Here is a 25,180-nt window from a genome sequence, read left to right as displayed (position 1 = left end):
TAGCTACACCACGCGCAGCTGTTGCAACGTGTTAATGCACAATGTGCAGCTGTGCCTGTGTGCTCATCCACAGTACCAGTGTGTCAGTTGACCAATGAGCCAATACACCAGTGTGTAACTGCAGAGTGCGTCACCGCACCAGCGTACTACTTTCCCGGTCTTTTACTACGGCGCAGTGAGACACTGCACCGGCGTGTTCTGTGTGATGCGCCACTGCACAGTGTGCCACTGCATCAGCGTGTTCTGTGTGATGCGCCACTGCACAGTGTATCATTGCGCCGGAGCGTCAGTGCATCAGCGCACTACCGCATAATGTTCAAATGCGCCGGTGTGCCAGCGCAACATGATGTCACTGCACCAGCAAGCTTTGGCAAAGCTTTCTAACGCACCGGTGTGCCACTCAATCAGTGTGTAGCTGCATCAGCAGCTACCGTTGCACAGTGTGATACTCAGCCAATGTTGACCTGCACCAGTGTCTCAACACACTAGTATGCTATTGCAGATGACGTCTTTACACCAAAAGGCCCCTGCTAGGGTGCATTCCTGCGGAATGTGTCACTGCACAGTATGCCACCGCACCGTTGTGATACTGTGATGTTCCACTGCACCAGTGTGTCACATCACCAGTGCAAGTGTGGTAAAAGTGCATCATTTTTTACTTGTGGCTTTAAATTGTGGCTTCAGTGGTCTCGCCCAGCTTGCCACGCCTGTGACAGCTTATGGCCCCGCGCCAACCGAGAATACCGAGCGACAGATTTCAGCAACATCGAGCAAGCAGCACCATTCTTTGAAACCTGGCAGCAGGGTTCTCCAGGCATTTGAATGGAAGCTTTCGATCAAGCCGGGTTTCTTCATCGTTGCAGTGTGATCATGTTTTTGCCTCTTGCGTTCGATCAGCTAGCGAAACACGGAACATGTAAATCGCAAAAGACAACTCCAGGTCAATACCCGAATTCGGGTCCTGAGTCATAACAACATGAGACCAGCACTTCTTGACAAATGACTGGGCACACTGTTATATCGGCTGAAGTCAGGGTGGATGCGTACAGCTGGTCACACGCACTAGAGCAGCAGACCATGGATGGTTTGGGACGGTTTTAAGGATTGACGTTTTAAGGATCTTGGCACTCGTAGAAGACAAGGACTTCAATTCAACTTGATGCATTTGAGTCTACCGTACACAAAACACTAAACGGGATCGACAATGTCCGAGGCATTGCAAAATCAGTGATCAAATAGAAAAGGGACCTTGTCGTGTTTTCTTTTTTTGGACCCAGTCTCGTATGTCACAGGCTAAAGCCTGAGCCGAGAGAGAGAGGCCGTGTCATGAAAACTACGCAGACTGGTAGCACGGTTAGCTGAGGCTAAAGTGCATTGCACATGGATAAGAGTACAACAGTGATGAACAAATGCAAGCAATAGTTTTTTCTTCCTCGCAGAAAAAAACCAGGAGAATGGAGGTATAGGTGCGTTGATATTTCGACAACATGCCTTTATCGGAGCAAATAGCAGAGGTAAATTCAAGATTGCATTCTCCTGGTTTTTCTACGAGCAGTAAGGCTATTGTTACTGTCTCACTTTTGAACTACTTTGGTCGCGGTCGTCAGAAAACGCATTCAATCTAAATTCATCGGTTCCTTCACCTGCAATGACTCGGCTGCGTCAGATCCCTCCTTTCTAAAGTCAGACAATCTTTATAACAAGCCTTCTGTAATTTGCTCCTGAACACTCCTATTGCATCAGTGACTCTCTGCTAAGCCCACGAATTATGAATATTCCGATGCATTGACGTTCAGACATGTTTGTATGCGCGCCTAAACGCCACTGGCTGCTTTCGCTTGCGTTTCGGCGTGGTCTGCATGGTGACAACACACTAAGACTCAACTGCACAACAACATTGTGCTTCGTCCCCAGCGCCGCAAAAGATGAGCTACTGGCGAATACTGGCTAACCTTAGAAGTCCTCTTTCAATACACAGCTGTTTTTTGGCACCCCTCGTGATGTATTGCAATGATAAACGGACATGTGGGGGCAATAGTCCGGCAGACAAACACGCATACAGACATACAGACGGGAAAGCGGACGAATAAAGCCTCACACTTGTGGAGCATTATTAGCACAGAATCGGCTCAGGGTATCGGATTTATGGCCCAGCTCAGAGCCTTCCAGATGACACCCCTCCCCAGGCTCGGTGGAAGCCGCGATACATAATTGAAGTAATAGCCCCCGTACCGCATTAGACGGTGGTGACCCATAGCGCCCAGACGTGCTGGCGCCGGCGGCAGCTGGCGGGCGAGCTGACCGGGCCAGATGGTCCCCTCCAGCAGCGTCCTGCCCGCCGCGGCGGCCAGTGAGCACGCGGCGGCCCGTCCGGCCAGACGTCAGGTCTCAGCGGTCCTGTTCAGCGCGCGCGGCGCCATGGCGGCCGGCCGACTTGCTGCTGGGCGCTGATGGCCACGCTGTGGCAGGGCGACGTGCGCCGGCTCGCGGACCGTCTCGGACAAGTCTGAGGAGCTGCCCGTGGCAGGCCGCCCACAAACAGATCGTCTACCGTAGCATCCCCATCGACAAAGGCGTTCCTAGGCCTCGACAAGTCGTACGACGACTATTACGGCACGTCGAAGCCGTCGACGGACTACCAGCGAAGTGACCACGGCTTTTCGAGCTACAATGACTGGCCGTCCAACTACAACAGTCCCAGCGGCAGCGGCTTCTCGAGCCATCGGCGCGAAGACGACTACTACAACTACCGCCGTGACGACGACTACCACAGGGGCCACGACGATCACCGCGCGGGCTACCGCAACGACGCGGACACGTACTCGACGTACTCGGACAGCAACCGGCGTCACCACGACACGGACCACACCCACCGCAACACGCACCAGGAGTACTACGACTACGATTACACCCAGGATTACAGCCCACCCACGCGACGGCCCGCACGGCGGCGCAAGAAAAAGGTCAACCGAAACGACAAGTGGCCAATGCTCGACTTCGCCGAGGCTGTCGTGAAGAGGTGAGCGTTAGGCCCGCTTAGAACACCAACGCCTTCGCGACCCATCGTGACAGGCGTGTGGCGTTTAGTGACGCTCTTGTCACTTGTAGTGGCATATAGTGACGCTCTTGTGGCCTGTAGTGGCATAAAGTGACGCTCTTTTGGCCTGTAGTGGCATAAAGTGACCAGCTTTGACCTAGCCAACAGGCAATGTAACAGCGCAGTTTTGAAGGATGCCTTTCAGGTTGGAACGTGAACGAAAGAGCTTATCGATTCGCTAAATGTTTGTTCTGTTGTTTTTGGATGACCAATGTTTTAAACTGCAGTTGTGCTACAGCTGATATCAATATTCTTGACAGTTGACAAGACGTCAGACGAGCTTGGCAAACACGACAAAATGCGTTTTCACACAGAAGCACGTACCTGGTGCAATTGAATACGAGCGCAACGAAACGAACTGCGTCCCACCACCAATTGTGGCATTCTTAGGTTGTAATTTTTGTCTGCTTTCCTTTCTTGTTCTTTTCCCTTAGCGTCTTGGAATGTACTGAGCGTGGCATCCAGTGGCTGACGCGCTCCAAACGGTCCGTTCATAAATAACGTTACACATTTCTTTAAATAACGGTTTTTCAACCTCTCTCCGATAGGTACGCACTGGTTACGCTGGCCGAAAGTTCTTCCCCTTGGTTACGTATTGATTACGCTGAGTACCTCTCCATGGTTATGCTGTTATTTTTGTGTGCTAAAATTGCGTATGATTTGCAGCCATGCCTAATTGTGAAGTCTCGCTGTCCAAGAACCCCCTTCCCTCGTCACGCTTCGATTTCAATCCATCTCGCCTCCATGCGTAACGTATGTAGTTTATGGACCGCCTTTAAGTGTTGGTCCTAACCTTTTCTTGAACACGACTATCTGCTTTGGTTAAGGGGGTGGTTGTAGCAGTCTTTAAGCACATTTATGCCATAACTACTGTGAATAGGACTAAAATTGTTATGTCTTTAGGCATCTGTAACCTTGAGCTACATTCAAAGTTGCAAAGTTTTTTGAGAGCATGCATTGTTTTTTCTCGTTTTTTACCACTCATCACCCATTAACAGTTGACTTGGAGTGCCCATCCCTGTCCACCGCGGCACGCAGAACCTCAGCAGGCACTGATAACTGGCATTAGTCTTTGATAAATTGCTTCTGAATTAACCGCTTTCAAGTGATACAACCTGCCCCACCCCGGGGAAAATTATATCAAATGGTGCGGAAGTTGCGTCTACGTTCCTGTAGCAGCGAGAAGGCTGTTACGTGAGCAAGCTTTACGATTCTCATTCTCGTGACTTATTTTCTCGTGATTATTCTCGTGATTCTCGTGAGCAAGCTTTACGATTCCCGTGAGCAAGCTTAACCATCATTTGCATTACGATTGGTGGACACAATATGCTCCTTTCATCGTAAATGAGGTTATTGGCCGGATGATCAAGATCTTGACAACCATAACCATCAGTTATTGGCCTAAATCAGTCAACGGCATCCTTCAGCGGAAATCAGGCAATCACATCACTGTCGGTAAATTGCATCACTGATACAACGTGCTCCATGCAAAGCCGATACATGTACCGCCGACATATTGGAGGAAAGCTCACGCCACTCCGAAATTCCTTGCCTAGCATACGCCAAATGTTTTGCGGCACGTGCGGCACGTACTTCCCTACCACTCAGTATGGATAAATATGGTATTCAGATAAGCTAGCTTCTGCCGTGAGAGCTTGAAGACCATTTGGAGTCCACGCGCTCTAAAACTCTAAACAAATTCCACCCATCGCCGGTTTTTAACGGCATGCCAAAGGCGTATTGTTGCTCACCTCAAGACGCGTGCGTATATACAGCCGGAAGTACAGTGAAAAACAGAATGTTACTGCGCGTCAGATGAGTGGCTCAAAACAGTCATCCGTTGCATAAATTTGGAGTAAATCGCCCAGGTACGATTCACGTATAACATATGCAAATATGAGACTATTATTCCGCGAATTCAACGAAAAGTTATATTATGGCCTTGATTTCTTCCCTATGGCGTGAAACACAGGGACTCTTTTAGAAGCGCATTTTGGCCTTGAGAAACGGCGTATCACATGGTCGCCACTGGTTTAAAATTCCACCAACGCACTTCTCGGTAACTGGCCTTTGCCTCCCGCTGTGCCAATCACATGCGTTCATTTGCACCAGGGCGATGGAACACTATTTGTAATGACGTCCTTCGTACCTGCAGAGGTGTCACTTTTTAAGGCCGCGGGTTTGCAATGCATGAGTTAAAATAGGTCAAAAGTGGTACCTCTAGCACGTAACAGCTGACAACGTCCCACAGCAGATCCTACCGCAGTTTTGTCACGACGGCGGCGGTCGCGAGAACTGCATTTTCGCGGACTCGGGATGCACGAACGCTACCAAAAAAAGGAAGCGCAGTGTAGTTTTAAAGCGTTGACAGTGTAATTTGGACTCAAAAATGTCTAAACTCTATCTCCTTATCATATCTGTGTAAATTTGCTATTAATAGGCGCAAAAGGTTCTGAGGTTTCACCTTTCCATGTTTTTTTTTTTTAATACGCCCCAAAGGTGGGATACTCCCGTCAAGTTCTAGTCTTGAGATCAAGTCACATGAATGGAGGTTGATGATTTATGACCATTTACCATCGTGGAGAACTCGTCATAAAAGCTTTTCAAGTATAACGAGGCTTCTTCACTGGCAGCAGCACCTAGTTAAAACATTTCGCACAATCGCCGCGCCGCATTCAAAGAGCATATCCATCTCGCTGTGCCAGATCACGACGCTTGAGAATGGGGGCCGCCACTTACGCACTGAATCCGCCGCCGCCAACTGGGTCAGAGGGAGGCGTCGATCGTTCCGCGTGGATGGCAAGCGCCTGAGCCGCCGGCGGTAATGGTGGGAGGACGGCGGACGCCGCCCGGCCGCCTGTCCTGCGGCGACACGGCGCGCCGCGCGCCGCGCGCCGCCCTCGCCGCCGCCGCCGAGCGGCGCGGGACTAAGCGGTCACTGGTTTGGATCGGATCACAGGCGGCCGGTGCGCGTGCTTGCTGACGCATCGATAGTTAATGTGATTTAAAGGAGTTTCAACGGTAGTTGTTCATTGCGCCTTGACGTCCCGACTGCCTCAGGGGGGGGGGGGGGGGGGGGGAGGAGGTGTACACAGGATGGAAGCGCACAGCGAGGCGACCTGTCAAAATAGACGGGCCAAGTGATTTTCAGGGATTCATTGGGCATTGGGCGTCCTTTAAACGTCCAACAAACGTTTTTTAAGGCAAACATTTATAACTAAGAAGACGCATACGAAAGCTAGAGCGCAACCACTGTCACTACAACCATGTCGTTTGACGTACCTGAGGTAACTTCGCTGCATATCATCGCTTACCGTACGGTGATATCAGGAGCGGAGTTGCAATGATTTCTGGGGTTTGTAGCACATAATTTCGGAAGCTAAGTATCGTAAGCCTTTTGTCAACGTGAGTGTTTTAGGAAAAGTTTCGTTAGTTGGAGTCTCATGGTGAGAGTCAGGGACCGGAAACGACATGACATTTCTAAATAGGCTCAAAGCTTCAATCCTTGATTGAAAGATCCTTGATCCTTGAAAGCATCATGATTGAGTGTCTGGCTGCTGTATCCGTCATTATGGAAATGCGTACCGTGCGTACTCAATACTTAGTGACAATTGTATGTGCCAAACCATTACTGGGGTCGGGCCCAAGCACCGACCCAAAAGTTGCTGGGTCCCGGGCTGGGCTACACTGCGGCCTCTTGCTGCTGCTGCTTCCGCTGATGGCTCCTAAGCGTGGACACGGCTTTTACATGTTTAGAATGCACGCAGAGTTTGCTTCGGGTTTCGCTCAGCACAGCTTCATGAAGTGGTTGTCACCATTCTCTCAAAGAGATTGTTGCGACGATTGGTGCGCGTTGTTTCATACATATTACATATTGATGTGAGCACCTCGATTATACCAATAGCTTGCGTATGTGGCTGGGTGGTTATATCCGCGTTCAGTCGATGCTAAGAACAGGCTATGTCGGGCGGCCTTAGTTCGTCACGATGTTGTCCTGTGGTGTCTCGCGTACGGGCCTGCAATCACAACTGGGTTAAAACGCTTCAACCAGGAGATTACAACCAAGCAAACAGCACAGGCTATCAAGCATGGATGTGTTGCATGGCGCTTAGCCAACTTGTCCATGCCTTCTGCCTTAGCTTGATGTCTCCATGGTACGTCGGCTCGACTTTTTTCTAATCTTGGGAACTTCTCACGTCAATACTGCCGAGCCGGCCTGGAATGTGGCCGTCCGGCGGCGTATCCGTCCGGCAGGCCGAGCGCCGCCGGCCGACGTCGCCGTCTCGCGCCGACCCCTGCCCGGCCGAGCGCCGCCGGCCGACGTCGCCGTCCCGCCGACCCTCGCCGGCTGAGACGGGCCGGCGACGACGTCGCCGTCCCGCGCCGACCCCCGCCGGCCCGAGGGCCGGCCGGGTCGCCGTCCCGCGCCGACCCTGCCCGGCCGAGACGGGCCGGACGACGCCGCCGTCCCGCGCCGACCCCTGCCCGGCCGAGACGGGCCGGCCGACGTCGCCGTCCCGCGCCGACCCCGCCCGGCCGAGACGGGCCGGCCGACGCCGCCGTCCCGCGCCGACCCCTGCCCGGCCGAGACGGGCCGGACGACGCCGCCGTCCTCCATCGACCCCCGCCGGGCCGAGACGGGCCGGCCGACGCCGCCGTCCTCCGCTGAACCCCCGTCGTGCCGGCGTCGTCCTCCGGATCTGGGCCGCAGTCGCCGGCTGCTGCCGCGCGGCACAGTTACGTCGCGATATATGCTCACCAGATGTTCTGCTGTGCTGAAAGACGCAGCGGTGCTGGACTGGTACAATCAGGCTAATGCTTTGTTCGGATCCGAGCTGTCGTCTGGGGCGGAAAGGAAGCTGGGTCGTAGGCCTTGCGTTGCGTGAAGCTTAGTTATTTATTTGTTATAACGCTATGAACCATGAGCACAGAATGCGGCTATTCTTAGCCCAGCTTCATAATCCACATAGCAATAAATACATGGGTCAAGTACAGTGAATGTCATCCAATTACTCCCGTAGTTATGCACATTGGACGAAGTTTTACTGCGTTACAAGCCACGAAACTGAAAAAATAAAACAACGGAAATAAACATTGACAATGACGGAAACGACAAGCACGCAGAGGATATCTCCTATACATACATATACATTATATCTCAATATACAATAACAAGCTAGTCGTCTTGCCACGGCATTTAAGAGCCGCGCCCCACCCCTTAGCATGTAGTGCGGGCGGGGACCATAGCAAGCAAAGCACCGTCTTCCATCGTGGGAACGGATGCGGGACAGGTAGAGGAGATCACGGGTCATGGGCACGTAGAGCAAAAATCTAAGTTTTGTTTCAAAAGAGAGGTTAAAGTATAAGAGGTCATTATAAGAGAGGTTAATATATGATACAGTATATCCTACCTGCAGACCTATTCTTTTCAAAGGGCCCGTGATGGGAGCCAGTTTTCGCTTCACAGGCACATCACGTGCGCTAAGCTGATCATTCTGTAAGCTGCCAGCTGTTCTGCTTTGGGAAGCATTCCATGCGATCAACCAAGGCGCCTACGTCATATTTTCCACGGGGCACTAAAATTCCGTGTCATAGGCGTAATGGACAACATGGGCCTCAAAGTGGTTCAGATCATTGACGAATGCGCTGTGCGGTAATGCTCCAGAGCCATTACCAGGGCCAAGGGTAATGGCTATAGCCAGCCGTAGTAGTGGCCAGGGCTCCAGAGTTCCGAAAAAGCGAGGTAATCCCGCAACGGGCAAGACAGGTACATGAACCTGGAAGAGAGATCCGCGTTTGAAATTATTTGGATATGGTTGGTGCGGTAGGTGCACAACCATTCAACATAACCTCCGTGCAGCTCATTTCAAGTCATGTTAGCGTACCGTATTATTTTATTTTCGGCTCGGTCAGGTGGTCACCGCCCTGTCTGATACCAGGGCGCCTTAATTTGGCAATGGGTGCATCATCGCGGTCCTGATCGCTTCAAATGTATAAAAAAGCAGAAGCCGATCCGAGCATTCCAGCCAATCCACACACGCCAACTATCATCTCCCTGACATTTTTGGAGCTATAATGTTGCATTTTTAGCTTTTGAAGCTATGAACCTGCATGCGACGTTACACTCCCAGTCGCGAATACAAAGCATGTTTACAGTAAACGATGCTTTTGTAATACACCACTGAACATTGCTGTTTGCGTTTTCGTTCATATTTCAGGGAGTGGTGCACCTCTCCGCGCTGTTAATGTAAGCAATGAATCATTGCGGGTGTGTGAGCTACGCGTCAATTGTTAAACCTGTCGGCCGGTTTCAGGATCTTCCCGCGCAAGTCCACGCGCTCTGGAGGCGGTGGACACCGTGGATCCAGGTTCAAGTTTCCCAAGTTCATCACTTTCGACGCGGTGGTTACGTTCCTGTCGTACATGGTCGGGGTCGGTCTGGTGATAGCCTACGTGGTGCTGGTAGCATTGAACGCCGTTGCAAGTGTAAGTACAGCCAACTTAGTACTTACTGAGCAGTTTGGTCACGCAGCCCTGGTGCCGTGAGAGAGCCGATAAGGATCCGATTGCTTAATGTGCCACTTAAATCAGGAAGTCACGAATCCGTCAAAACTACAATTTTCAAACGATAGAGATGGGTGTAATCGATTCGTGACGGTGCATTGAGCCGACAACGGGCAGCAAGTAGGATTAGAACGCGGGGTTTACAACCTGTCTGTCACGCTTTGTGGCCGGTGGTCGGCTTAGCTGGACTGGGCCTTTCGGGGCCACAATTGACGAACTATGGGACTAAGGAGAGAGATAAAAAGTTTTCTCCTAGTAAGAAACCCAAGCCAAGACTGGATTATGGGCGGCGGGTATACTCCAGCGGGTCCCCCAACCAAAGCACTCCGACGGCCCCTCAGCCAGGACATTCCGGCGGGACCCCCAGATAGGGCACTCCGATGGGCCCTCAACCAGGGCACTCCGGTGGGTCCTCCTACCAGGGCACTCCGGCGACACCCCAACCAGGATGCTCCGGGATCCCCAACCAAGACGTCCTTCAGATCCCCCAACTAGGGCACTCCGGCGGGCCTCTCAAACAGGACACTCCAGCGGATCCCCTAACTAGGGCACTCCGGTGGACCTCTCAACCAGGACACTCCGGCGAATCCCCTAACTAGGGCACTCCGGTGGACCTCTCAACCAGGACACTCCGGTGGACCTCTCAACCAGGACACTCCGGTGGATCCCCTAACTAGGGCACTCCGGTGGACCTCTCAACCAGGACACTCCGCGGGTCCCCACCAGGACGACCATCACGTCCGCCGATGGCTTACAACCACATCACACTCCCGCTACCATTGCCGAAGTTGGTAAAGTTAGAGCCCCTCCGCTCCGAGAACACCATCGTAGAGCAAATAAATTAACAATGTGGGAAATAGGCGCGTAAGTACTGCGGCGACTCCATGTTATCTCCGTTGTCAAGGTTTGTCCGGCACAGAAACCCTACGACGGGTGCGTCGAGGTCAGAGCGGGCCTCCCAATGACGGCGACTGCTGGCCGTCTGATGCCTCTCGGCCGCAGCAGGTTACCGGAGTGATGAGCCATTGTAAGGGCGCGAGATGGAGCCACGTGACCAGGCCAATGGGGTGATCGAATTCGCCATCTCCCCCTGCCTACGTACGCTGCCTGCAATTTCTCAGCACTCCTGCATGCGTGCACAGGGTGTGCGTGCCCCCAGAGGACGCGCTCGATCCCCTGGTGTCGGCCTCCGGCAGGACGGAGCCAGCATAGCGACAATTATTGGCCGAAGCCTGGATCGTGGCGACTCGCAGCTGATCGACGAGGAGGCTCTGAAAGTGCTGGTGCTCCTGGAAAACGCCATCCAGCGGCACGAGCGCGGCTGCGTTCGGTACCGGTTGTGCCAGATCAGCCGAGGCACCGCGTGGGAGGCGCTGACGTCCGCAGCCAGGTGAGCCCCTCGTCCGCCTCAGCACGTGACGTCACGCAACTACTCCGAGCACCCACAGCACGGGCTGCCACGCAAAGATGCCGCACAAGGGTCCGTTAACCGCGATCTGTCGCAGGCGAGGAACCTGTCAACGCCAGGTCCCCGAGGAATTCGGCGATCTGTTTGCGCACAACGAACCGTAACTTTTAGTCACAGTGGGATGCCAGGCCTTTGTCCCGACATTTGGCTGGTATCTGTCACTGGAGCGAATGGATGTCTGCTCACAAGACGCCTAAAGGGGACGGAAAAGCCGACAAAACTATTTACGTAATGTACGTTGGGGTAAGAGGACATTAGCCTCCCTCCCCCAGTCGCCGTTTTATTCAGTGAGTGGGGGGGGGGGGGGAGTCGTGCCCATCGCCGCAGTCCATTCGTGACCGTCCGGTTTGACGTGACGCGCGCGGTACCGCGTGCTCGGCCGTGACGCTCCGTCGCCGGCTCATCCACAGCTGGGCCTTCTCCGGGACGGCGGCCGCGGACGGGCCGGACGCGCGGCGCCTGACCGCGGCCCGGCCGGCGGACTCGCTCTGTGACGAGGCGTTCCCCCAGTGCGCCCCGCAGCAGCGGCCGGCCGCGCGGCTCGACGCGCCGTAGCCGCCGCACCGCAGGCACCGGGCGAAGCGGCGGTGCAGCGATGGACCGCGATTGCTGCTGCAGTACGAGGCGCTCGCTATGGAGGGGCAATCCGGCTGCGCCCTTTACATTACTTCCCGTTCCTGGTCCAAACACGGGTCGATGTATGATCATGTGCGTTGAGGTTGGTTCATGACGATGCTTATATCGCGCCTCTTTAATTGAAAGGTTGCACAGCGTGCGGCACCACGCAGCCCACTGCGCTCATATACGGGCCCGCGTCACGTGACGTCGGCCTGGAATCAACCAGGATCTCCCATGCGCAAGTCAGAAGACCTGCTGACCAACTGACCTATTTGCCCCTGAACGGCAGTAGCACATCCGTTTGGAAAGCGATCACACGAGCCTGATCCCCTTCGTGGCTTTTTCGGAGGGTCCCCTCAACAATACTTACGGGTCCGTTTCAGCATATGTACTACAAAAACCACATGGAATCAACATGTGCAACGGACTTTACTGTTACATTGCGTGAATAACTGAGCGCTTGGAAAGCGATCCTTGACATTGAGATCTGAATAGCAACCGGCCACCCCAACTTTGGTTCGGTTCAGAAGTGCTTACGATATCCTAAGTCCGCACAGTGTTGTTACGGTCTTGGTGTCCTGAAACCATTTGTCCCAGCCCCTGGAGAACCAAGAACCCACGCATTCACCCCAGCATTATCAACTGCAACAGATCACACCGATATGAATACTACTAACAGAGGTGCTATACGTTCTCAGGAATCGCCCTACGCTTCGAGTGATTGTGTTAAGAGCCGAGCGATTTAGGCAGTAAAATGGCATGTAGGCATGTAGGCATGTAAAGTGACAGCCGTTTGTTACTCTCTGCATTTTCCAGTTAAAGATCAAACGTAATAATCAAAACGTATATCGTATGACATTTTAGTGTGTGTATTTATAACTGTGGCGTTGTGGCGTATTTATAACTATGGCGTTGTGCTGCACGCATGATAGTAGTCCAGCATTGATATAGCGGTCAAGGGCATGACAAAAACTGCATCTTGATGTGTACTGTACGTGATCTTGCAATGGCCGTAATACAGCCGAGACACGACACTCGTATGTGTAGAGTAAAGGTGGGGGGGGGGGGGGGCGGGGGGGGGGGCAGACATTCCACTGTGAGTCCAGCGCCGACCAAGATTCGACCGTTATGGCAAAGCAATTCCAGTGGATTTCTTACGAAATGAGCCTGTTGTAGCCTAGCGCACGCTTCCACTCACGTGTGCGTTAGATTGTACTACCCCCGTTTCGGCTAAAAGCCACATAAACTGATGAGCCATTTTCACCGCGCGAATAATGCATTCATGTTCTCCATACTTCTTTGGGCCATAGCAGTCCTCAATTAGTTTGCAAGCTGTTCGACAACCAATTCATGATAGTGATTCCTTTTGCCGTTCACAAGTAGGTCTTGAATCCGCATTAAGGGTTCGTAATGCAAACCCCCAAGCGAAGGTCAGCATATGCAGCACATGCTCCATATGCTTGGATGCAGATACGCTGCGGGCATGGCATCACAAGTCTGACCGGTCCATAGAGGGACAGATCCCTGAGATACAGGTCACGGTTTCTGAAGCTGTTGGTTATCAAACATGCCAGATTGAAATAAGTTCACGCACCACCATCCTATATTTCATCATCAGAGCTTTGATTCTCCTTACGTATCAACAAGAAAGACGAGCGACAATGTGCACCTTTGCAGTACTCCTGCGAATAACATGCACGAAAGTAATTTTTGGTCCCAATCTCGGGCACTCACCGACTCATACGCCAGCATCTAAGCTAATCATAGCCTAATCATGCGCACCTAATTATAGCATCTAATCGCGATCTACGAGACGACCAAGCCAACGCTGCACGACAGCGTCCGCAATGAAACACCTAGGTGACGCGCTCGGTGACCAGTCCTGGCGCCGGTCGCGAAGCGACGCCGTCTTAGCCTGCGGCGCCCACGCGAGCACAGGCCAGGTGAACCGCGGGGGGGGGGGCGGCTGCAGCCGGCGGCCCCTCCTGAGCGGAGCGGAACACAGACATCGGGCCGTGCTGGAGGGGCGAGCTTTACCCAGCTGCAGCCGGCGGCCCCTTCCGAGCCGAGCAGAACACAGACACCAGGCGGTGCCAGACAGGGGCGAGCTCCGCCCAGTCGCAGATGAGAAGCGCCCGGCGGCCGCCCGATCAGTCCGTGTTGAGCAGCAGACACACGCCCTGCAGGATCCAGTGCGAGAGGTGCTCCTTGGTGAAGAGGTCAGCCTCGAATGTCAGGCCCACGCCGGCCGCGTTGCGCCGCTGCGAGGTGACGTAGACGGGCGTGCGGTACGTGTCCTGCCGGCCGGCGGCCACACACCAGCGTCACCCGCCGCACCGGGCACACCCTGGGCCTGGTAACGTGCGCTCGCCACCGGGTGTCAAGCCGGACCGGGCACACCCTGGGCCTAGTAACGTGCGCTCGCCGCCGGGTGTCAAGCCGGACCGGGCACACCCTGGGCCTAGTAACGTGCGCTCGCTACCGGGTGTCAAGCCGGACCGGACACACCCTGAGGCTGGTAACGTGCGCTCGCTACCGGGTGTCAAGCCGGACCGGGCACACCCCGGGCCTAGTAACGTGCACTCGCTGCCGGGTGTCAAGCCGGACCGGCAGCGAGTGGACACGGGCTGGCGGCCAGCGAGAGGCTGAACACCACTCAGCTGACTGCGCAAACCCCACGGCTCCTAGTCAGAAGTTTGGAATACATTGAAGATGAAGCTTACTTCTGTTTACTACCAAGCGTAAAACCGTTCCCTGGGGCACCCACGCTACATAAATAATATCCAACACGTATTACATGGTGATTCCACTCCTTGCATCTATAATGACAGATATTCAAGGGTACAAGCGATCTCTGTCCATAGCACTCGTCCCGTTCGTTCACGTCACTGACACAAGCAATCAACTACGGACCATGTTGACGCCATGCTCCGCTGGCAGCCGACAGCAGATCGGCGCAGCACTTCCTCCGCACGCGTTTCCAGGGTATCGTACGTCAGATTATTGAATCAAATGACACAAATCACTTTCCGGTGTGTTTTTGTCGACGAATGCGCTGTAGGAGACGTTTCATCCGCACAGAACACGAACCCCATTGCACTCGAATAAGCAAAGACCCACCTGAAGTTTAAGCTTTTGAACTTCGATGGGCACAACCTTCAAGATGGGCAGCTCTTGGATCAGCTGGCCTGGTTTGGCTCGCTCCAAATGGCCCTCTTCCACGTTCCAGCCGGCCCCCTCCAGGAACAGGCCCTCCACGTAGCACCCCTGCAGTGGCAGTCAGTCAGCGACCAAGTGGTGATGCACATGGGCGAGCGAGCGGACGAAACTTGGCCTTGAAGAAGGCGCCTGATGTCAGACTAAAACGCTCACCGGACACTGCTCGTATAAACCTCTCCTTTGTACAAGGCGACGCAGTGGTATCAAAGAAGCTCCGAAGTCCTCCTTCGATAAATCCTACAGAAAATTACTTATTTACCACCCGTCTGAACTCAAAATTATTCCCACAACGCCAAAATCTGACCAGTCGCGATCTCAACCCACAACCGTCTGGCGGGGGGGGGGGGGGGAGAGACAGAAGTAACCCTCCTCTTTGAGTGTCAGGAACAACTTCCGAACGCTTTCAGGTGGCCACGCTAAATTTTGCACGCCCAGCAAGCAAAAGATTGCATGCACTCTAGACAAGAGCGATATTCGATGCTTGGTCAGGCCACTGAGCTACGACGTCACAAACGAAATGTTTCTCAGAGATGTTTGTCCCCACACGGAGTTATTGACAGTTCACTTCCTTGTTATGGCCATAGGCAGCCGCGTGACGGCGCGCGGCCGGCGCCGCGGCCCGGCGGACGACTCACTCCTGTCAGCCGCTCGTGCACCTCCTCCAGGTTGGTGTGCTGCGTCACTTCCGTGAAGAGGGTGGCGCGGTCGAGCGGCCAGCCGAAGTTGCGGCAGGTGGCCTGCACCAGCGCCGTCAGGTAGGACTCGGGGATGGCCAGGCCCGACAGCCAGATCACCTGCGGCTCGCCACAGTTGATCTGCCGGGGCGGCGGGAGCAGAGGGCGTCAGGCAGAGCGCAGTCACCGACCACAGGCTGGAGACAGTCGGGCCGGGCGGAGGGCCGCAGCCGCCGGCCATACGCTGGGGGCGGAGGGCCGCAGCCGCCGGCTATACACTGGGGACGGTCGGGCCGGGCAAAGGGCCGCAGCCGCCGGCTATACACTGGGGACGGTCGGGCCGGGCAACGGGCCGCAGCCGCCGGCTATACACTGGGGACGGTCGGGCCGTGCAGAGGGCCGCAGCCGCCGGCTATACACTGGGGACGGTCGGGCCGGGCAACGGGCCGCAGCCGCCGACTATACGTTGGGGACAGTCGGGCCGGACGGAGGGCCGCAGCCGCCGGCTGTACGTTGGGGACAGTCGGGCCGGGCGGAGGGCCGCAGCCGCCGGCCATACGCTGGGGGCGGGGGGCCGCAGCCGCCGGCTATACACTGGGGATAGTCAGTCGGTAGTCGGAGGGCCGCAGCCGCCCGGCCTACACTACACTGCACTGGTGAGGTGTGTTGTTAGGGCAGGTTGATGTTTATAAATGTCGAGTGCTGAGGACGCTTGTCATCAGCCGGTCTTCCTTTGCGTGAAGCAGCATTAACATGATTACCGCTCCCCAAAATGGTACTCGTCGCCTCCTAGCGCTAAAACCCTCCACTGACGACACCTGAACCACACTGGGAGCCATTGTAAAACGCTGATCGCAGTCATCCGCCTTTATCATCTATCATTTATAATTTTCTCCCATACCTACACGCATCATTGGTCACCACTTAAACCCGGCAGCTAATCTGCGCAGCCCGTCGGGGGGCTTGCCTGCCCGGCATACAGCCCGGCCCGGCCAGCCCGGCCGACCGGAGAGCGGCGCGACGGTCCGAAACGCACCCAGTCGCTGTACTGCTGAACGCGGCGCTGAAAGTGCTCCATCCAGCCGCCCAGGTCCTTGCACGTGATGGGGGCTCGCTTCCGCCACGAGTCGGGCAGCTGGCCGTTGTAGAGGCAGCGGAACACGTTGTCCAGTTCGGCGTCCATGCCGATCTCCCCGGCCAGTGCCTGCCATCACAGACACACGTCTTCAGCCGCCACTGGACACCGTCGCTGTTGCGAACGTCAGCCACCGTATGGACACCGCAAATTCCATGTGACAAAAAGCCGACATAAACGGAGACGAGTCCAGCAACCCAATATTTGGAGAGAGGGCTGACCCTACCAAAACAGAATGCAAAACAAGAACACAGGGACTACTAAATATCAGCCTGGCGACGTACGGGCGGCGGACCTTAATCACGCGGATCAGACTGCTCCACTCACCTTTCCCAGCGAGGAGAGCGTCTGCAGCATCTTCTTGATGAGGTAATTGAAGCGCTCGAGCTCCTGCAGCAGCACCACCGTGGTGGGCGTCATGCTGGCGGCGTACTGTCGTCGCAGGCGGCGCAGGTCGGTGGCCGCCGGCATCCTCGATAGGATGTCCGAGGCCAGCTTCTCCACGAACGCCTCGGGGCTCACGCCCGACTCGCTGCTGCCTGCCGGGGCGGCACGCGCGCGGCGTCACTGCCCGCTGAGCGCCGCTCGGCCGCACTGACGGCGGCGGAGTATGCCCGCTGTGCCGGCAACGCATCTCAAGAGCGCGGCCAACTGACTACAAGGTGGCATGCTGGTGTTGCCGCGTGACAGAACAAACTGAAACAAAGCCATTCTGGGGTATCATTCCGATGAATTGCATGTCGTGTTAGCGCTTGTTGACGCGCATTCCAGGCATCTTCACGCACGAAACTTAAGTAATTACTCTTTAACAGCGCTTCTCCGACATGAAGGACATAATTGAATGCGACAGTTTTATACCTGAGGCTGTTGGCTGTCGCCGGCCTTATAAATGAAAAACCGGCTATACTTTATATATCTTACGACACAATTCATTATTCCATGTGTGTCTTGTGCAAAGGAAATGTGCGGTGTCACCGAGTGTCATGACTTAACGAAAAGCCGCACAAAACACGGACGCAATATTTTCCCGCAGCATGGTTTTGTGCATTAAAGACGATCCCCACTTCCCCATGCATCAGGCAATGTAGGACTTCATCACGATGATTCAGTACCTACCGTACGGCCCGCAGTTCTAAAGCGCGCGTTGGTGCGTAATAATGTGGAGCCCACCTGAAAGGGACTATATGTGGCAAACGTGGCCGCATTGGGAAGCAGTACTGTATTGGCACAGGATCAAAGCCCATACCATCAACGGTGTATCAACATCGCCCGCAGCCCTAGTTCGCGTTCTGGCTCTGGTGAATGGGCACACTGTGCGTATTGACTGAATATCCGTCATTGAGCGCCGACGGCGGCGCTGTGCAGCGAACCGACCTGTTCGCGGCTGCAGCTCCACCAAGTGCAGCCACATGTCGCGCACGGAGAATGTGTAGTAGCCGATCTCAGCGTTGGGATGGAGGCCCAGCACCTCGGGTCCGCTGGCCAGCGGCAGCTCCTCGATGCTGGTGATGTAGCTGTCCCGGTTGCCAACCTCCGGGACCGCGTAATCCACCTGTCACATGACATCAGGCAGGTCAGGCCAACTGGCAGACTCAAAGCAATAAACGGTTGTGCAATGAAGCTGGCACTGCGCAGTGGATGTGAACCAGGGCTGGACAACGGTTGTTTTTTTGCATCCACAGGCTGGGCACTTGCGAAGTGGTACTTGCATTTCGCCAGATGGCCATGGCATGATGGCATCATGGCATCATGGTGGCATCATCGTGATGGCATCTGGCCAGATGGCATGATGGCCAGACACCGCTACCAGTGAGAACAAACAGATTCGAGACACGATAGGCTTATATATGTTCCACTCGCCTCGGTGTCTTTATAAAAGTGGAAGGGCTGGAACTTGTCAAAGATGAAATCCCCCATGTACTCCTCCATGTATGTAGCCACCACACGACGGTCAAAGTCGTCAATGACTCGACCACCATACATGACCTGAAAACCAAGAAACAACAATTGCTATACACAACAAACGAAACAAACAAGCCTTACACAGCATCACAATTCTGATAGCAATCTGGTTCCTTCCTGAGAATCAAGCAGAACGCCGTAAGCGCACACACAAACCAGACATTGTGACCGTTCTCCCATTTCTGCTTTACCCAGCCGAACATGGAGCCTGGTCAATTGGGCCAACAGAGCCAGCGTCATTATGCTGCTGCAATAAACAGACAGCAGTGCTAACACCAAAACAAAAGTGATTTTGGACCCAATTCCCATGGCCAGGTATAAGGCGGTCATCTGGCAAGCGGCAGCGCAGAATCCAATTCGCACGGGACAGTCGGATGATGGCATTGCGCATGTTTCAATATTGCTGATATGATATATGCCGTGTTGTGCATGTGCCGATATCCCGGATCATCCCTCTTAGCTGAAACAGACTTTGTCATCCAGACCAAGGTGCAGAGCTCGACTCCGCGGTGCTCTGCCTCTTACCTCCCCCATCAGGTATTTGAGACTGCCCCAGGGCAGCCGCACGTCCTGCGCCTCCAGCGCCTTGTTCAGGTACGTGGTCAGCAGGTCCAGGCACACGTTAAAGTCGGACTCGTTGAAGTCGTAGGCCACGTTCAAGCCAACACGGCCATATTTGCGCCGCTCCTGGGCCGAACAGCACATGCAGCGTTGTTAGTCACAGTATCAGAACGCATTTGGCTTGACATGCTTACACATATCGCTACCACCACGCAAATAAATCCTCCAAATCTAGATAAGATTGCTCGACTGATTCAACGTCGACGAAACTGTAAGCTGAAGCGCATGGTAACAGCGTTGTTCCTCGCCCTCTCCACGGCAGCATTGACGTTCGTAGTGACAACCTGGAGCAATGCCGCGTGGAGATTTGATATCGGGGGACACGTCTCTCTCTCTCTCCTCTCCTCTCTATCTCACCTCTCTCTCTCTCTCTCTCTCTCTCTCCTCTCTCTCTCTCTCTCTCTCTCTCTCTCTCTCTCCTCTCTCTCTCTCTCTCTCTCTCTCTATCTCTCTCTCTCCCTCTATCTCTCTCCCTCTCTCTCCCTCCCTCTCTCTCTCTCCCTCTCTCTCTCTCTCCCTCTCTCTCCCCCTCTCTCTCTCTCCCTCTCTCTCTTCCTCTCTCTCTCCCTCTCTCTCTCTCCCTCCTACGCTCTCTTTCCTCGAGCGCTCTCCGCCCCATCTACCGTGTTCTATGCTGGCCTGTCCACCTGCCTATTACCTCCAACATTCACGAAGACCGCCTTCAGGATGTCATCGTTCTGAATCAACCTGCGTCTCCATATGTTATCCACCTGTTGCCTTACTTCTCCCACTCACGTTTCGCTCTCCTAACCCACTCGTCACATTGCTGTGTCGGACACACCGCCTCAGTGGCGCGGAGGGCCGTCAGACTTTGGCTATTGTATCCCCCATGTGTGTCCTTGGCTGCCACGTAATGGCGGTGTGACGTTTCTGTCCTGTATCAAACGGCGCCCAGGTGCCGCACGCGTTACAATCCGTGAAATCTGCGGTGCTAAATAAACAGAAAACGCAAAGAAAAACAAAAACCAAGTCTAAAAGAAAATTGCGTTTCCGTGCTTTGGGGCGCATAACGTAAGCGTGTCAGAGCGTAGATGACGGACCAGTATGACAGCGTGGAAGAACGAGAGCACGTAGACCAGCGTGGGGAAGGCCGGGTGCTCCGAGCTGGTGTCCAGCACGGCGCTCGGCATCTTGAAGTATGTGCTGCGCAGGTTCAGCTTCAGGCCGTTCGGCGGCTCCGTCACCACTGCCAAAAGGTCATTAACGGCCGGCTTAGACCCGTCAGCGGCGCATGGTGACTTGGGTGTGGGTAAACACGTCAACGGCGATGCCTTCCAGCGAAGAAAAACATCCACTTTCCATATGAATACCGCACAATACGGAGAATGGTTGAACTTGAATGGGCAATGTCTGGGCGGATTATATCCAGGATGGTATATGACAGCAGACATGTCACTTACGTGCGAGATTACTTTGCTCAACACAGCCACCACGGAGCAGATCCTGACGTGCGATGGCTGATGTCCCGTACCAGCCCAACCATTTAAAATTGACCAGACACAGGGAACTCTGTCGCTCCCGCGATCTGCCATCAAGTGGCATTTCTGTTCGTTGCACGTCACTGACGACGTGCGAGTGCACGTGCGATTGCGTGGGTTTGCATGCGTTTAAGAAAACTACCCTGCAGCTTATCGAGCACATTTTAGGCCCTCTGACAGCATCTACGCTGTTTGTAGTAACACTAGGCAAAAACGTTGTCCGAAGAGATCGCTCTGGATAATGTCGACAGCAACACTGCGTGCGTGCGTGCGTGCGTGCGTGCGTGCGTGCGTGCGTGCGTGCGTGCGTGCGTGCGTGCGTGCGTGCGTGCGTGCGTGCGTGCGTGCGTGCGTGCGTGCGTGCGTGTGCGTGTGTGTGTGTGTGTGTGTGTGTGTGTGTGTGTTGTGTGTGTGTGTGTGTGTGTCTGTGCGAAAGAGTTCGTTAGTATTCCGGAGGACCATCGACTTGAGACGTTGAAAGGGAAGAGTCTCTTTTAGCCAAAGAGTTGCAAGGCAAAGGTGACAGAGGGGTTGGAAGGGCGGCCTCGCACACTCCGAAGTCGTCGTCGTCGTCGTCGTAAACGCTGTGGCGGCTAGCATCAAGCCGCGCCGGCGGAGTCTGAACGTGGACTGCTCGGCAGGGACCGTGCGTCCCCGCCCGCGTGTCTCCATAAACCCACGTGGGTTTATTGGCTCCAGATGGTGGGAACCAATCGGCAGAGGGGCCGCTCACACCCTCGCGGAGCCGCCGCCGCCGCGCCGGCAGCGATAGCCCGTTTTGCTCGCTAACAATATATATATATATATATATATATATATATATATATATATATATATATATGCGAGGCATCGTTTAATAAGGTGTGACGTACACGCAGCTGACCAAACAGTGAAACTGTGGCCGGCGGCCGCACCTTTGAAGGAGCGCTGCAGTATGCCGATGGGGAAGCCCGGTGTGGGGTCGGTTGTCAACCAGAGCCTGAAGTCCGGGTGCGGCTTGTGCAGCTGCTCCACCTCCTTCTCCAGCTGTCGGAGGAAGCTGACCAGCAGGTGGCAGTTCTGTAGCATCAGCCAGTGGCCGCGCGCCACGGCCGCCTCCATCAGGTGGGTCGCCGTCTGCCGGTGTGGAGGCACAATGCAGCCGTCGGGCGGTGCCGATGCACAATGTGGCCGTCTGGCGACTAGGCGCATAATGATACAGTCAGCTGGCAGCGCCTGTGCACAAAGTACGCCAGTCTGACCGTTCAGGCGCACAGTACGCAGCAGCCAGGCGGCTAGGAGGGGCATTACGGCCTCCTGACGGGACAGATGTACAGTGCAGCCGTTTTACGCTACAGGTGCGTGGGGCATAGCGGTCTGACGGGGTCAGGTGCGCGATATAGCAGTCTGACATTGTACCCGCGCGGAATGCTGCTCTCTGGCGGCAAAGATACGCAGTACATCCACCTGACACTGCAGGTGCATAAGAAACAACTTTATAGCGAAAGAGGTGTCAAACGCGGCGCATGGAAATTACGTCTTCTGAACAAAGGCCCAAATACAATGCAAAGCCCCGAATGCACTTGACGTCATGTGGGCGTCTGCTATACTGCCCCAATCTGTGAAACGGGATTCAAAATATTTTGTAAAATATTTTTAGAATTGTTTTGGGGGCAAAAATGAGACCCTATTCAGGCGAGACGGTCATTCCAAAAGCTCTCCAACAGGCTGCACCGGTCGTTGATGGCAAGCTCTTTAACGGGCTACACCGGTCGATGATGGCATAACAAGCAAAATGCAAGAAGCGACTTAAATCTAGAATTGTTCCTAAGTCTTGCGGCAGAACTAGCAGAGTCGTGACACTGGCAGCACGATCCATGAATCCGCTTTCCCGCGGGCCACTCACGGTCGCGTAACATGCACATGGTCCGGTTTGACATCGATCCATGTCTATTTCTTTCAACTGGTCCTGCACTGCAGGCCACGCAACCACGTGGCATACGACAAGCCACGCCAACATTCCAAAATTCAACAGCAGCTTACCATCGCTGCTGTAACGCACGTCCACGCGTTACATCGAGCTCACCTCCTCCTGCCCCTGGCCGAGCGAGAGGAACTTGATCCGGCTGGAGCCGAAGCCGTTCCTGTCGGCCAGCTTGATGAGGTCGCCGGCCGGGTCTGCTCCCGGCGACAGGATGAACACCACGGGCGTGGTGGGCGCGGACTGCTCCAGGATCGCCTCGAACCTGGCCAGCACCGGCGGCCAATCACCCCAGTGTTCACGCTCCGCGCCGCTCTTCAGCAGTTGTTTTACCAGTTCGTGTGTAAGGCGGACACCGGAAACAGCCCGAGGTGAATGACCTTACCGCCAGGATGAAAGGCAGGCGACGCCATATAGCCTCGGCTGCTGAGTGCGTCACAAAGCCCCAATGACCACGACACCGTAAACAGATGTACGTAGTCCGGTCGTCTCACGCAGATCAGATGATGTCCTAGATAAGACTAGCGTCTGGGGAAAACAACACCGTGTGCTATCAATATATATATATATATATATATATATATATATATATATATATATATATATATATATACATATATATATATATATTATAAAGTCAGGAAGCATATTTTTTGTTGAAAATCACAGCGGACTCATTACTGAATGATGTTTTCGATGTTTTCTCAATAAATCTGATGACGACTTTCACTTTTTCTCGATGCTCATTTAAAATGGCACCAAATCTCATGATAAAAGATGTATGTTGTCATATTACATGACCTGGTATAAGTTATATTCCCAACGTTTCATCCTTCATAAGATATTTTCTAGAATGACAGTTTGAGGCAAAGTCGATATAATCGCGTGTTTGTAAAATTTAGATTCTTTCGTGACGATTATAACATGAATCTCATGTTAGAATAGTCACAATGCATCAGTTTTTTACAATATCGGTGTATCGGGACATGGCGAAACATACCACATACATACCGCAATACAGACCCAAGCATTCACGCATTACACATACCCATCATTGTCAAGTACCAATGTATACCCGCGACACGCAACACTTAATACCTCTGCGCTCTCCGCTCTAACGGTGACCCTCCGTACAGATGGAGGGCTCCACGCGCATTGTTTTGTTCGCTAATGAGAGGATCCCATTCGCGGAGGTATATTGCTCCTAGGACGACGAGTTTCTGCCGATGTACATATAGAGCGTGCGATGACTCTTGTGTTGTTGTTTAGCATTTGGCGTGTCAGGTGGGTTTTGTGTTGGGTCTCCGTGCGTGTGCGTGGGCCGCCGTTTTCTAGGTGCGTAATCAAGCGTCTGGAAAGTGTCGTTGTTGTGTGGCCAATATATGCACTGTTAGAAGAAGCGCACAGTCTCCTATCTTGCTATTGATAGTGATGCATGACGTTGTTTTCTTTGAGTGGACCCGAATCATGCGAAGTGCTACTTTGCATGCTCAAGGAGGATGTAGTCGGACTCTGGCAAGAGATGTTGAGTTTAATGGTGCCATTGGGATCCTTCGTTTGGCAATTGTGGTGGACGATGTTTTGCAGAGCTTTTTCGTCAGCTTTATATCCAGGCGGCAACATAGTTTTTTAAAGAACAGGTGGTACGTATTCTGATGTTCTGTTCTTGGTTTCGGTTTCAGGTACTGAGACATGGTCCGGTTGATCTGATCTTCCACAGTGCGCAGGCCGTATTCATTGTTGACTACGATTTGATTGACTCGCTTAAGCTCCAGGTGTAAAAGGGTCCATCAGGAGCAATGCGTACGGGCACGGTGGATGTAAGTCCGTATAACACAGGTCTTGTACCTGTCGGGACACATGCTCTCTCTGTCCAGGCCTTTGTCGGCGTCAGCAGACTTCCGGTGGACGCTGACTGCAAAAGTCTCGTCTGAAGCATTCATTGATACGTCCAAAAAACTTATTCTATTCCGAAAGCTTTCCTCGATGGTAAAATTGAGGCCTGATACAAATAATAGTTTGGCTTTCGACGTGCTCAGAGCGGTAAGATCTTTGATGTCGACTAAAATGTCATCAACATATCGCAGGTACAAATGAGGTTTAATGGTATCATGGGCACGAATTTCTTGCTCAACCGAGGACATAAGGCTTGGGCAAATAGAACAGGGCTGGATCGAGCATCAGCAGTCAGCAGCCTGTACAGGGTTGAATCGAGCACCAACAGTCAGCAGCCTGTACAGGGCTGAATCGAGCGCAAACAGTCAGCAGCCTGTACAGGGTTGAATCGAGCACCAGCAGTCAGCAGCCCGCACAGGGTTGAATCGAGCACCAGCAGTTAGCAGCCTGTACTGGGCTGGATCGAG

At 53.8% G+C, this 25,180-nt stretch overlaps 1 protein-coding gene across 1 annotated transcript in view; it reads right to left on the bottom strand.

Annotated features, from left to right (window-relative positions):
- Positions 1 to 13,897: 13,897 nt before the first annotated feature.
- The window catches only part of LOC119111281 (dynein heavy chain 10, axonemal), a 66,222-nt gene continuing 54,939 nt past the window's right edge, over positions 13,898 to 25,180 (bottom strand). Inside the window, exons 76-86 of the mRNA XM_037235100.1 lie at positions 22,923 to 23,082; positions 21,772 to 21,973; positions 20,420 to 20,565; positions 19,263 to 19,424; positions 18,636 to 18,761; positions 18,150 to 18,327; positions 17,103 to 17,314; positions 16,677 to 16,844; positions 15,602 to 15,781; positions 14,868 to 15,014; positions 13,898 to 14,044 (exon numbers count right to left, since the gene is read on the bottom strand). Of these exons, the coding sequence (XP_037090995.1) occupies positions 13,898 to 14,044; positions 14,868 to 15,014; positions 15,602 to 15,781; positions 16,677 to 16,844; positions 17,103 to 17,314; positions 18,150 to 18,327; positions 18,636 to 18,761; positions 19,263 to 19,424; positions 20,420 to 20,565; positions 21,772 to 21,973; positions 22,923 to 23,082 (1,828 nt within the window). The remainder of the gene's footprint in view (positions 14,045 to 14,867; positions 15,015 to 15,601; positions 15,782 to 16,676; positions 16,845 to 17,102; positions 17,315 to 18,149; positions 18,328 to 18,635; positions 18,762 to 19,262; positions 19,425 to 20,419; positions 20,566 to 21,771; positions 21,974 to 22,922; positions 23,083 to 25,180) is intronic.

The sequence above is a fragment of the Pollicipes pollicipes genome, unplaced genomic scaffold (assembly GCF_011947565.3).
Source record: "Pollicipes pollicipes isolate AB1234 unplaced genomic scaffold, Ppol_2.1 Scaffold_7261;HRSCAF=8764_pilon_pilon_pilon, whole genome shotgun sequence".
In the NCBI taxonomy this organism is placed as follows: domain Eukaryota; kingdom Metazoa; phylum Arthropoda; class Thecostraca; order Pollicipedomorpha; family Pollicipedidae; genus Pollicipes; species Pollicipes pollicipes.
This window is presented reverse-complemented; position numbering and strand designations above follow the sequence as displayed.